The following is a 12,965-nucleotide window of genomic DNA, read 5'->3' as shown; positions in this document are numbered from 1 at the left end:
TCCTCAGGAACAGCCTGATGTTAACAATCAGCTCCGCGTAAGGAGATTCCGAACGTTTCGCGCCGCTTCGGGAAAACCGCATGCCGAGTCGGGCCGAGGCCCGGCACTGCACTCCGCGCCGCAGCGGGGAACGCGCGTGCCGAATCTGAAGCCGGTGGGACGAACGGTTCTCGAGATACGCGGATTACAAACAAACAAACAAACAAACAAACAGACAGAGATTTGTCGCATTTATAGATAGATGATGATTGTCACCAACATACTGAATGTGTCAACATATCCTGTGCACATGCGTGCACTAGACAGTAGACACAGACAGGTCAACACACCGTCACCTGATGCATGCACAGATGCACACGCATGGGAGAGACACCTTGCTGTTAAAGCCCACATCTGCTTAACACCAACATACTGAATGTGACAACAAATGGTACACAGTAAGATGTGCCTGCACCGGACAGAGAGAAATGGAGAGAGGGAGAGAAACACAGTTTGACGTCATTATTGGGGCATGCCTCCTGGTGGATATTTTCACTCCACCAAGTGCCTCTTTCTAGTTATACACGTTTTCTTTTTTCCAATACTCTTGTTTTCTGTTGCAAGCTCTGCAGTGTTTGTGATGATGCCAACATGATTATCCCAACTAGGACTCTTTCCAACCTGCCAACAACAGTCCTCACAATTCGCTTATCCTTTCTTGCCAAGGTTGTCAGTACGTGAGTAGAGAAAGGATGAGTGATAAGTGTGGGGACTGGGGAGTTGGACAGAGGGATCAAACAGATTTTAACTTTCTATACTTAATGTATCTGAAACAGATACATTAACTTTCTTTTGCTAAAACCAATAATTAAGTTGTCTTTAAAAAAAGGTAAAACATAGATAACATTGTCCTCAAAGCTTAATCACATTGTTTTCTAATATGAAACAATCTCCTAGTGTAAGCTATGCAGGTATTGCAGCTTTCAAGTGACGTTCAAAGTACCTACGATGCTTTAAAGCTGCAACCTGTAACGTTTATGTTCTTGTTCCACCCAGAATTCACACCCTGTTCTCCTAGACAAGTGCTGTAATATTTACTGCTCAGCTAATACAGAAAGCCTACAGTATTTGGGCATTATGCTATGCTTTGAGCTCCAGTCAGTATTACTTGTCGATCAGTTGTCACCTACCCAAATACCAGGATCTAAATTCATCAATGGAAAAGTATGGAAACCACTAGCAACCACTGCAAATATACTAGTTACTTGTATTAACATACATTGCCATTAAGGGAGAGTAAAGCTGCAAAGATTCAGTGAAGACCAGATCAGCCCCTATCCCTAAAACTTTGAAGTCAATGAGGGTGAACGGCATAGTACCTCAGAAGTCAATTCTGTTGGGGACATGTCACCTGTTTAAAGTGAAACACTGGATAGATACAAGTGTGCAGAAATCTCTGTTATCACCTTCTATAAGTTTAAAAGACAAATAATATCTTATTTTTTTCCCTCCAACCCTAATCTCTTTCTCCTCACGTTTGTCTACAGGAGGATGTTCCCGAGCTATAAGGTCAAAGTGACAGGAATGAACCCTAAGACCAAGTACATCCTCCTCACAGACATTGTACCAGCAGATGACCACCGCTACAAGTTCTGTGATAACAAGTGGTGAGTCAGAGGAAGTTGTGGATGAACGGTATCCCTCAGGATTGGTTGTTCGGTACAATTTGCATACCGTATGTAACGTTGGCAGATGTACTCCATCCATCCAGGCTGTTGGAGGCACAGTTACGAGTGTCTAGACATGGGTGAGATGAGTTTAATGAAAGGAGATAGTGCTTTAATCACTACCATTTTGCCTGCTCACCGGGAAAATGAGCCATTGCAAACAGTTTGGCTACAGCAGAAAAACAGCGTCTCTGCCTGGCAAAGCTTGTAAATAACGTGCAAATCTAAAGGTCTGCGGTAGCCTGATTTCCGACTCGACGCTGGGGCTTGAGTCTGAACGTGTCTCCATTCTATTTGATTGACAAGGGGAGGGGATTTCAAATTTGAAATCCCCAATCACAAGAAGACTACACTTCCGTCGACCCTCCCACTCTCTGAGTGCTGCGAGCCTACTGTTAGACCCCCCCCCCCCCCCCCCCCCCCCCCTCCTCTCTCTTGCTTTGAATTCATTGGTCGGTTGACTCGGTTCGCCAAGACACCGTATCAAGAGACGCGTCATATGACACATCCAGACCAAGAGATGCAGTTCACTCAGAGAGTGGGCGGGTCTATTGGCTGGAGCCAGGCTAGGTCTGCGGTGCTCAACCACTTTTCCCTTTTTTCATACGCGTTTTACACATTCCTATAAAACTGAACGACATAATGAATGGCGATAGAAAGTAGAGAACGGGGAGAAAGGGTGACAATCCATGTTTTGAAACACTGGGCAAGTGCCTTAGTTTTGCTATGGCACCAAGCCCTCCGCCTGTATTTGGTCAGTGGGGTAATGGAGTGCGCCTCTAGTCATCATGACCAAATGTTGTATTTTGTTGGCTAAACGTATTGTTTTGCAACTCTTACACAAGTTCATAATCCCATCTACCACAAGACATGCAGAATTCAATGACAGAGCTCATTATAATGATAGAAAGTGTATCATTTAGTCTCTGGATAGAGGCTGTGTCCTTAAAGGGCCAGTTTACCTCTGGGACAACCAGATCTTATTTTATTGTTGTTTGGGACAAGATTAACACAATACTGAGTTATTTTTTGTGTTCAATCTGTGTTTTGAGATATTTTAGTATTTCAGCATGAATGATGATTCATTTTGCATCATATGAGTCATCATGCTGCATCATATGATGCAAAATGCATCATCGTTCATGCTGAAATACTAAAATATCTAAAAACACAGATTGAACACAAAAAATAACTCAGGATTGTGTTGATCGTGTCCCGAACAACAATAAAATAAGATCTGGTTGTCCCAGAGGTGAACTGGCCCTCATTTTGCATCATATCATCATATGATGCAGCTTGCAGCCAATTCTGAACAGATTTATGATAAATTAGAACGCAATGATATAAAGTGTTTCTCCCATTATAGAAAATAGAGCATTTCTGCATATTCAAATTGTTTTCTTTTTTGTAGATTGTTGCTAGGGGACAGGATACTTGAAACGAGTTGTTCACTATAAACAATGGCTGGGATGTAACCACTGTCTCCATCCTGGCGGTAATGCTACCATAGCCATGCTACAGCCATGAGCATTGGCACTGCTTAAACAACGAAATGACTATCTATGGGCATGTTTTGCCAGGAAAACTGCAGTGAAACACGGACCAGGAGATGCAAGCTGTTTTACAGCCATTTGTTGTTGCCGATATTGTGGTATGGCGTGGAATTTCAAATTCCTGGACTTTCCATTGCCAGGCAATGTGGGTTCTGGTGTTCTTCAGCCACACTTTGGAGAAACATAATTAGCAGTGATGTTACAGCGGAGGCAATGGCCTCCCAGTCCAAAGGAGTTGTTAGTGTGAGGGCTGGAGCGGCTGCTAGCGCTCAGCATCATTATTCACATGTGTTCAGTGTGAGGGACAATTCCAGGGCTGTCACTAAGCTTTAGTCCAGTCACGTGAGCCTCTGGGAGGTTTTATTATAAAATATGTCTGAGTTCAGGTCAAGATTCCAGATTTATATATATATATATATTGTTTTCATCACTTAGTAAATTGTTCTTTCTGACTTAAGTTTAGCTTTGTATGTTGTTTCACAACATTTGCTAAATTTAAACTGTTTTGGTAGTTATCAATTCTTTTACTGGGCATGGTGCACAGTAAAAACAAAACAGTTGCCCCAGTTAAACTTTAATAGAGACATGTTCTGCTCATTTGTTTTATTCTATTATTGTCCTTAAATTGATGTTATTTGTATTTTAATGTGTTCGTGTAAGCTCAGCTGTAACTTGCTGCACAAATAAATGTATTATTCATTATTATCAGTTATTACTCGGCTTGGTTGAATGCTTGATTCTGATTGGTCAATCGCTGAAATCAGAGGTCTGTTATCCTTCCGCTGCCTAATCAAAGGCTCAGAACACTTGCTGCACTCAAGCTGCACTGTGTGAATTTAGTGCTGTATCCAACATGTCAGGCATGTAAACAAACACACAGTGTCATTAACAACTAAACGTTGCTCTCAAGAATGTTTTAAAAAATATTTTAAGCGAGAAATAGATGACGCAGTATCAGAAAATGGATTCCATCTAATCAGCTCTTCCTTGTTTTCCAAGGCGTCGTGTCCGACCGACCATGTTGCGCTGGGGGAGGGGAAATTGATGCATATCAATTTGGTGGTATGATATGAAAATGCTTGCGAAACACTGCTCTAGAGCAGTGGTTCTCAACCTTTTCAGGCCGCGATCCCCCCGTTGCGAGGCGTTGTGACCATGTAGATCGGCTATTTTCACAATTTCTGCCTCTAATATTTGACAATTTGGCCAATAAAATTTGGTCGTTTTAGAGGTATTAAAAAGTCCTTAAATTGTCACTTTACAAACGTGCATATACCCTCTATACACTTAAACTTTATGTTGGTTTGTTTACTGTTGAGTGAGAAAACAATGTTGCACATTAAGTTAATCATCTGGGGACCCCAAAAAATAATTTGGGGACCCCCCTGGGGGTCCCACAGGTTGAGAACCAGTGCTCTAGAGAACGGTTGCTGAGACAAAGGGAGTTTGGACTTACATTGTTTTTCTCAACCCGCTCCAATCTCTCCCTTTGACTTCAGGATGGTAGCAGGCAAGGCAGAGCCAGCCATGCCAGGCAGGCTGTACGTGCACCCCGATTCCCCTGCTACAGGAGCCCACTGGATGAGGCAGTTAGTGTCATTTCAAAAGCTCAAGCTGACCAACAACCACTTGGACCCCTTTGGGCATGTGAGTAACACTCCGATGCAAGTCCACACAAATACACAGTAAATATGCATAATAATGCTTATATAGTTAGTTCCAGCTGAGTAGTTTGATTGAACAGGAAGAATTCTGTGACAACAGCACTGAAAATGTTAACAGTAAAATCTCTCTCCGCTTTGTATGACTGACACGACTGAGGGCTCTATTTTGATTGTCTTAAGTACCAGCTCTTATGCCTTAACTTAAAGGCTTGTCCATACTGTCTCCGACCACCGAACATATTGGAAAGGTCCAGTTCAACTACAAAATGACGTCTCTTGCATCTTCTGAAAAGCATCACTCTGAATTAGAGTTCGGAAAGCTGCACGTCGGAAAGTTGGAACTCTCCGAAGAAAAGTCTGAGACAGTATGGACAGGCCTTTAAGTTAAGGCATAAGAGCTGGTACTTAAGACATTCAAAATACAGCCCTAAGAGTCTAAAAGTCTAACTAGCGCCTTCCTAGAGGCCGTACTGCTACTTAGATTCAACCTTACCAAAGGGTTCTCAACAAAGCCCCATGCTCTCGTTACTAAGGCAGAATATGAAAAAGGTGTAATATTTAAAATTTGTATATATATATATATATATATATATATATATATATATATATATACCGTATATATATATATATATATATATATATATATATATATATATATATATCTGCGGGTGGCGCTAGAGGAAAGGCCACAGGGTCACAGAAATGGCTAGAGTTCATGCTTCAGGAAGCTTGAATGTGCTCAGCAAGTTGTTATGCCCTGCCTAGAGGAAACCTAAGCATAACATACAATGAGTGCATCCTTTGTCTTCCTTTTCTCTCAAATGTGACCAGCAAGTTAGGAAACTTAACATCGAAATGAACTCCTCACATCCACTGCTCACTTCAAACATGGGTTTGATTTTTCCAGAACGACTGACAAAGCGCAATATTTATGGCATGGAAAAGTTTGGGAACCATTAAATTAACACACAATACTGCACTGGTCTGGTTAACTGTTCAGCTAGTGCTTCAACATTATAAAACAAAAACACGATCTTTGGAAAGAAGTGATTCAAAGCATTTTCTTGCAGCTCATTTAAATGAATGGAAAAGAAATACTTCCTTACTAAGAAAATACTTGTACCATATGAAAGAAATAATTAATTTGATAGAGACAATAAAATTATATTGGGTTTCCCTCAAACAAACAATATTGATGTACCACCTGCTGAGTAAAGAACAACATCATGACGTTTTTGTGTAAGAGAGGCCTGAAACAAATGAGAGCGAGAGAGAGAGAGAAAGAAGGCTTTCCATAGAGGGAAGAGCATGACCGAGGCAGCGCTCCCCAGGGGAACTCTGGGATAGCTTGTCTTAAGCCATCCTGTCAGTGGGCGGGCTCATTAGGTTCATAGCCTCTCAGAACAGCGGCGGGGCCCACTGTCAGGTTGAGTTGAGCGCCTGGCCAGTGATAAGGGCGAATAATGAGGACAGAGCGAGTTAGAAGCCAGGCTAAACCCAGATTACGCCCAGCCTATACCAGTATGTGTGTTGGGAATGGGGAACCCACCCTGATCCCCCCCCCCCCTCCAACCCGACCATTGCAGCACCACACAACGCATAGCACTGCAGCCTTGCAGCGCCGGTTCACATCAAACACAGTACACAAGGCAGGACCTCAGTGTGTGCGTCTGTGTGTCAATGAGGTGTGAGACTACGGAACTTCATATGAAGAGCTGGTCTCAATCTCCCAGCTCTCTGGGACTGTGAAGGCTGACGTTTCAGCAAATCTATGCTATGGCTGTGCAAATTATTTTATGTAACAGTATTAGTCCCTGGAGTCCACATGGCACAAGGTTAACGTTTTTGCCCATCACTGTGGAGTCTGGGGTTCAATTCATCCACAGCCGGGTGGGAAGCCTGGCCTGGTCCCCTGGTCAACTCCAACAGGTTGGTCGGGGTGCCGGCTCAGAAGGCAGTGGAACCAGGAGAGATAGCATGCTGAATACGTTGACACCCTCCCAGTGAGACTCCTCACTGTCAGGTGAAACGAAGTGTCACTGTTGTGACACCATGTCTATCAGAAGAGACACCTTATAAGGGTGGTTGACTGTGACAGTGCCTATACACGTGGGGGGAATTGGCAATGGCTAAATTGGGGCATAAATACAGACAAAAAACTAAACAGTAGATAAAATAAAATTCACTCCCAGTGTGACGTGACAGTGCTATTTATGAGTTAATTTCATTTAGCGAAGCTTGGTCAATGTGACCTTGGGCGTACAACACACTTTGGACAAACGGACAAAGCCAGATGTTGGGGCTTACCTCCTTCCAGGAGCACTGCTCAAAAAAAAAAAAAGAAAAAAAAAGAATGTATAACAACCTTGGGATTTGTGCGGCTTCATTCACAATATGCACAAATACAGTAGTAACTTAGCATCGATAGCTAAAGTTTGGAGACTATGACATTATCAAAACTGAGATTATGACTGGTAGTTTCACTTGAGATATCTGCAGATCCTCCATATCTTGACCCAACTCTCTTCCTGTTATCTCCTCTATGGACCTGCCCAGCATCAGCAGTAAAAACAGATTATCAGTGAGCACCCCCCCCCCCTCGCTTCTGTTAAGACTTGCTCCCAGGAACCCACACATAAATCTAACTGTTCATATAAATGCAGGCTATACAGAATTAGGCTTGGAAGTACATTTTATCGTAATGATTCAAAGGATATTGTTCAATATATAGATGAGATGAAATTGTTGAAAATGTTTTATCTTTATTTAATGCGTCTGTTAGATTTGTATTTAACGTGTCTTGTGTCATTTACGTATATGTTTCAGCGTGTTTCTATATATATATGTTTTGTATTAAATTAGGTTTTTAATATAGGACTCAAAGGAAACAAATAACTCATGCCACTCACTGTCTGCCTCACTTGCACAGAAAGATGCTTTATTTGGAGAACAAAGTCAGGACTTGATAAAGGTCTTATGGACCGAAACATTGACATCACTATGCAAGTGGGGAAAACGTATCCTAGCACCTGTCGCATATTCCTTAGTAGTACTGGAAGAATAACTTGTTTAAGCTAAAGCGATCCTAATAAAAACAAACAAATCAAATATATCTGTCAACTATGAACCTATACTTCAAAGAGGGACTCTGCACCTCTCATCCGATCTACTGACTTCAGTCTGTAGCACAGGGATCTTCAACAGGGGGTCCGGGACCCCTATGGGGTCCTCAGAGTTACTACAGGGGGTCCTGTGAGAACTTTGGCCAAAAATAGCAGATCTACAAGCTCACAACACCTCGCAGCGTAAGGCGTTGTGAGCTTGTAGATCGGCTATTTTTGGCAAAGAGGTTTGGTGTAGAAGTATTGACAGTTCAAGTGGTTAAATATCTGAAAACACAAATTGACATGAATCCAAAATACCCTAATGATTGTGCTGGCAAACAATGAAACGATATGGAATCTTTGACAAGGTTGTGGGGGTCCCTACTTTTTCTCTCTCTCAACTAAGGGGTCCTTGCCCTGAAAACATTGAAGACCCCTGCTGTAGCAGTTAGTTAGGACAACAAAGTTAGGACAACAAAGTTTGGTGTCCCTGCAAGTGCCCATAAACAGTGAGTTGTGTCCTAATGCCTGTTGAATGAAAGGGAAAAGGCAGATCAAAGCTCCAATTCTTAATTGATCCGAGGCTGGCAGCCCTGATCAATGTAACCAGACAACCACAGAACACCGCCCTCAGACAGCCAGACAGCAGACCAGACAAAGGTCACAGGAGAGCCTCCGGTGAAGCAGCCAATGGGCTTATCCCTCCGTCTCCAGGCTGCCTGTGTGCAACCGTAGCATGTGAGTGTCGGGCCGTTCAGGGTTCAACCTGAGCCTAGCCCTCTGTGCCCTGTTTAGTCTTCACCTCTCTTTGGAAGCCCCCTGGAGGGCTGGGCCCTTTCAAGGCTCGCTAGCAGCCTTGCTGAGTGTGTCTGGAAGATGAAGAGGGGGGGAGGCGAGGCCGGGGGAGTTTGATGCTCATCCTCCCCGACAGAGCTGGTCCAGCGATGACCCTGCCTCAGTGCCGCTAACGCTTGGCTGAGCGCGCGACTTGGCTGCACCGAGCAGGATGGTGCCACTGAGCCGAGCGCTGACCTACCTCCACCCAGGCAACGCAAACAGTGAGCGCACGCAACACATGCTGACTGGTCCGTGGAGACACCACACTCTGATTCCAAGTCAAGTGTGATGGAGACAAGAGGCTGAGAGGGATACTGAGCTAAATCGTTGACCGCTTGAACCCTGGCGTCGCTATTCCGGGCATGTCATGGCAAGCGAACATATTATGGCGAAAATAGCTGATCGTGCCGTTTGTGTTGTGAGCTTGTAGATCGGCTGCATTTCTGCAAAGAGATTTGGTGTAGAGGGAAAAAAGGAGAGTGCCAAGGATAGAGACTATGGTCAAGTAAGAACATAGAGTTTAAGTGTTTACTTTGAAGGCTGAATGTCGGGTGCTGAATTAGGTGCAGCTATACATGACCGTATGCTGAGAAAGTTATAATAAAGTAGCGTTTTACAAAGTTGCACAAGACTTTTCAACTTCTAACTTTCAATGTTCAAACACACTCAACTGAAAGCTGCAATCCTACAGGTAACACCAGTTTAAATGTGTGACTAATTATGACCTCTTCAAATAGAAACATTCCTTCTCCAACTACATAACTTGGCTGTGGGGAAAGAAAGAAGCCTTGATTACATCAAGCCAGGTACCATTAGCATACCAAATATTGGGGGGAGCAGGAAAAGCACCTACGGAAAACCTGAGCAACTAATACAGTCATTCAAACCATGAGCCTATTCAAGTAAGAAATGACAGGGCATTTGGCATCTACACAACAGCTATAAACTAGACTTAGTGAGAGAAAGTAGGCCTTATGTCCAGGGTTACAGTAGCGGCTCATTCACGATCAACACCGACAGGTTTTGAATGAAACATGTTATATTTATGCTCTCTTCTGCAGATCATCCTCAACTCTATGCACAAGTACCAGCCCAGGCTACACATAGTGAAGGCAGATGAAAACAATGCCTTTGGCTCCAAGAACACAGCTTACTGCACTCATGTGTTTCACGAGACTGCCTTCATCTCTGTAACATCTTATCAGAACCATAAGGTAACTCGCAAAGCCCTACATAGAGAGACCACTAAAACAATTGAATCACTCATCCCTGGTTTTGGTTGACAATGTGTTAGTTTAAATGTGAAATTATTGCCTTTCATTAGTGATAAAAAATTGAGATAATAGGTTGTTCTGTTATACAATTATCAATAAATCTGTGGAATATCCAAATAGTGTATGCCCTAAATGAATACTAAATATGTGCTACAATATTGAACAATTAAAACAAATATACAGTATATCTGAACAAAACAAATTCTAAATACAGTAAATAATATTATGTATTAGGAAAGTTATTCCTCTCAATCAGTGCAGCAGAATAAAAGCAGTTACACTTACCTAATAAGGTAAGTTATCAGTATACGTTTGTATTAATGTAACTTAATTGTAACTTCTGTTGCAAACAGTTAAATCCTAATGATAGTATGACAACAAACTCGATTGCATTTAACAACAATGACTTGGGTTTCATGCAGCCAACCTGAAAGCTTGAACAAAGTGTCATTTTCCTTAGATCACTCAGCTGAAGATCGAGAACAATCCTTTTGCCAAAGGGTTTCGAGGCAGCGAGGAGGGAGATCTACGCGTCTCAAGACTACAGGGGTAGGTTAACAAATCCATGCTATTCATTAGAAGTTAAACGACTACTTCACTGTTTTCTATCTTATCTCCATTGTCTTTGTTGGTAGGAGTAATGATCAATTCACGATACAAAGTCTGTCAACAAACAGCCAATCGAAAGCACCACATATTGTGATAGAGCTGCTTGGACATTAAAGAAAATGCAGCAATTCTCCCCTTTGCCACTAGCAGCAATGCCCCCAAAACAGCCAAGCTTTCACAGTGAATTCATAGGATCAAACATCAAGGCGCCATCTTCAGTTAATTGCATTTTCTAAGCCGATCAACACAGTTAATGTCAGAATTCAGAAATTGAAATAGACATACATATCTAGAAATTTGGCAATGGGGTATTACCTTTAAATGAATAGTTATTTGAATGAGGAACCTTTTCCACACAGTTATCCAAGGGAAGGTTCCACAGCTGTGACTAGGCAAGCTAATTCCATGTGTCTTTTTCTTTGTTGTTGCCGTTATTGATGAACAGGAAAGATTATCCTGTTATTTCTAAGAACATGGTCCGCCAAAGGCTCCTCTCCTCACATAGTCACCTAGCGGGGAAGCTGGGAGCTGGAGTTCTGACGGGGCATCCGCAAGTCCTTTCCCATTATCAGTACGAGACTGGGGTTCCTCTGTCCAACTCAGACTCCCAAGACCCTCTCTCCAACCACTTCGCTCAGAGCAGAGACCCCGGGCTTCTTTATCACCGGTTCAAACACAGAGGTGTGTTTTATTGAAACCTTCTTTCGGTGTGATAAAACAAACAGTCTTCTTTGAACTTTGAAAAATAATATGGTTGACTATACTTTTCAGAAAACACCCGACACTTGGAGCTGGGATGTAAGCGGCCTTATTTGGAGACGTCGCCCGCAGTTTCAGACGAACATTACTTCCGGTCGCCTCCCTCCTACGAGCCACCGCTGTTGTCTCACCCATACTGCAGTGAGGCCATAAACTCCAGAGAAGCTTGCATGTTTGGCGGCATGGAAGCGGATTCCGGATCCGGGACGGGCGACGCGGATGACCTGAATCCTCCTGCACTGAATTGCAACATGTGGGCCTCGATGCAGCCTTATCCTCGCTACAGCGTTCAGACAGTAGAGGCCGTCCCTTACCAGCCCTTCACCGCTCACTTCACCAGCAGCGCCACGGTCACGTCTGTGGTGCCTCACCCCACCCCGTCCATGGCGTCGCGGCCCCAGGCCGAGTTGGGGGTGTACAGCCCTGCTTCTGTCCAGTGTGGTCTGCCCGTCATACCTCCATCGTCTTCCTCTCCGCCCGGTCCAGGGTCCAGAGACAGGGGAGGTCAGCCGTCGCTGTACCACAGGAAGCCTGGGTCACCTCTCAGGCCCCACCGAGATTTCTCAGCCTATCCTGCACAAAGTGCCATGTCCATCAGGGAGGCATCTTACCAGTACCAGATGGGGCTAAGCAGCGCAGGGACCCATTGGACTGAGGGTTAATGTGGACCATCGGAGAAATGAGTATTGTTCAGTCTGCAAGTAAAACAAATATAATAATAATAACAAAATGTCAAGGTCCCCCTAAACCAAATGTTGAGGTACAATGCTAAGCATTGAAAATGAAAATATTTTACCATATTATTTGATAGCTCACACACACACACACACACTCAAAGTTTCAAGGTGATAGCAATGAAGTAAAGATAAAAGGCTGCTCAAATAAATATTACGGATAAAGATTATTTGGGAGCATTTGAGCATGTGTGGACTCAATGTTTACTTTAATGAGATTATTTTTTAAATAAAGCCATGATGATATTTGCCAAGTTGCACTCAAAAGCCATATTAGTTATAATGAGATAGCAAAGAGTGGTCAGCATGTTTACCTGAATACTCTGAAGCCTTGAATCCATGATGCCCACAAAATACATGAAGTGCCATTACAGTACTGTATGTGATGATGGTTCTTTTGTAGCGAGTTGTCTGTAATGAAAACATGTACCAAGAATAATTATTTTCAGTAAGTATTTTAGTGTGCCAAAAATGAGGTTTGCTTCAGTGACAGAGTGACATACAGAGAGGGTTTTGTAAACAAAAAATTGAAAACAGATATTCAACATATAAACAAGGCAGGGATAGATGTTGAAGTTGTGTGTATGCTATGTATTGTATCTGCAAGAGGTAAAAAACTAAAACAAATATATATACAAAGTGATATGGTTGTGTGCCATGTCCGTGGGAACGTTAAACGAACTGAAAGCCACACTAGAAGCCCACCCATAATGTTCATGAGTCAG

At 43.0% G+C, this 12,965-nt stretch overlaps 1 protein-coding gene across 1 annotated transcript in view; it reads left to right on the top strand.

Annotated features, from left to right (window-relative positions):
* Positions 1 to 12,168, top strand: part of tbx4 (T-box transcription factor 4) — a gene marked incomplete at both ends in the record, with an annotated part of 30,204 nt that extends 18,036 nt beyond the window's left edge. Inside the window, 6 exons of the mRNA XM_080731876.1 lie at positions 1,527 to 1,646; positions 4,759 to 4,906; positions 9,926 to 10,078; positions 10,599 to 10,687; positions 11,193 to 11,428; positions 11,519 to 12,168. Of these exons, the coding sequence (XP_080588002.1) occupies positions 1,527 to 1,646; positions 4,759 to 4,906; positions 9,926 to 10,078; positions 10,599 to 10,687; positions 11,193 to 11,428; positions 11,519 to 12,168 (1,396 nt within the window). The remainder of the gene's footprint in view (positions 1 to 1,526; positions 1,647 to 4,758; positions 4,907 to 9,925; positions 10,079 to 10,598; positions 10,688 to 11,192; positions 11,429 to 11,518) is intronic.
* Between the last annotated feature and the right edge of the window lie 797 nt (positions 12,169 to 12,965).

Source organism: Nannobrachium achirus (assembly GCF_963921795.1).
Source record: "Nannobrachium achirus genome assembly, chromosome: 8".
Lineage (NCBI taxonomy): Eukaryota > Metazoa > Chordata > Actinopteri > Myctophiformes > Myctophidae > Nannobrachium > Nannobrachium achirus.
The sequence above is the reverse complement of the archived record's forward strand: the minus strand, read 5'-3'. Positions and strand labels throughout refer to the sequence as shown.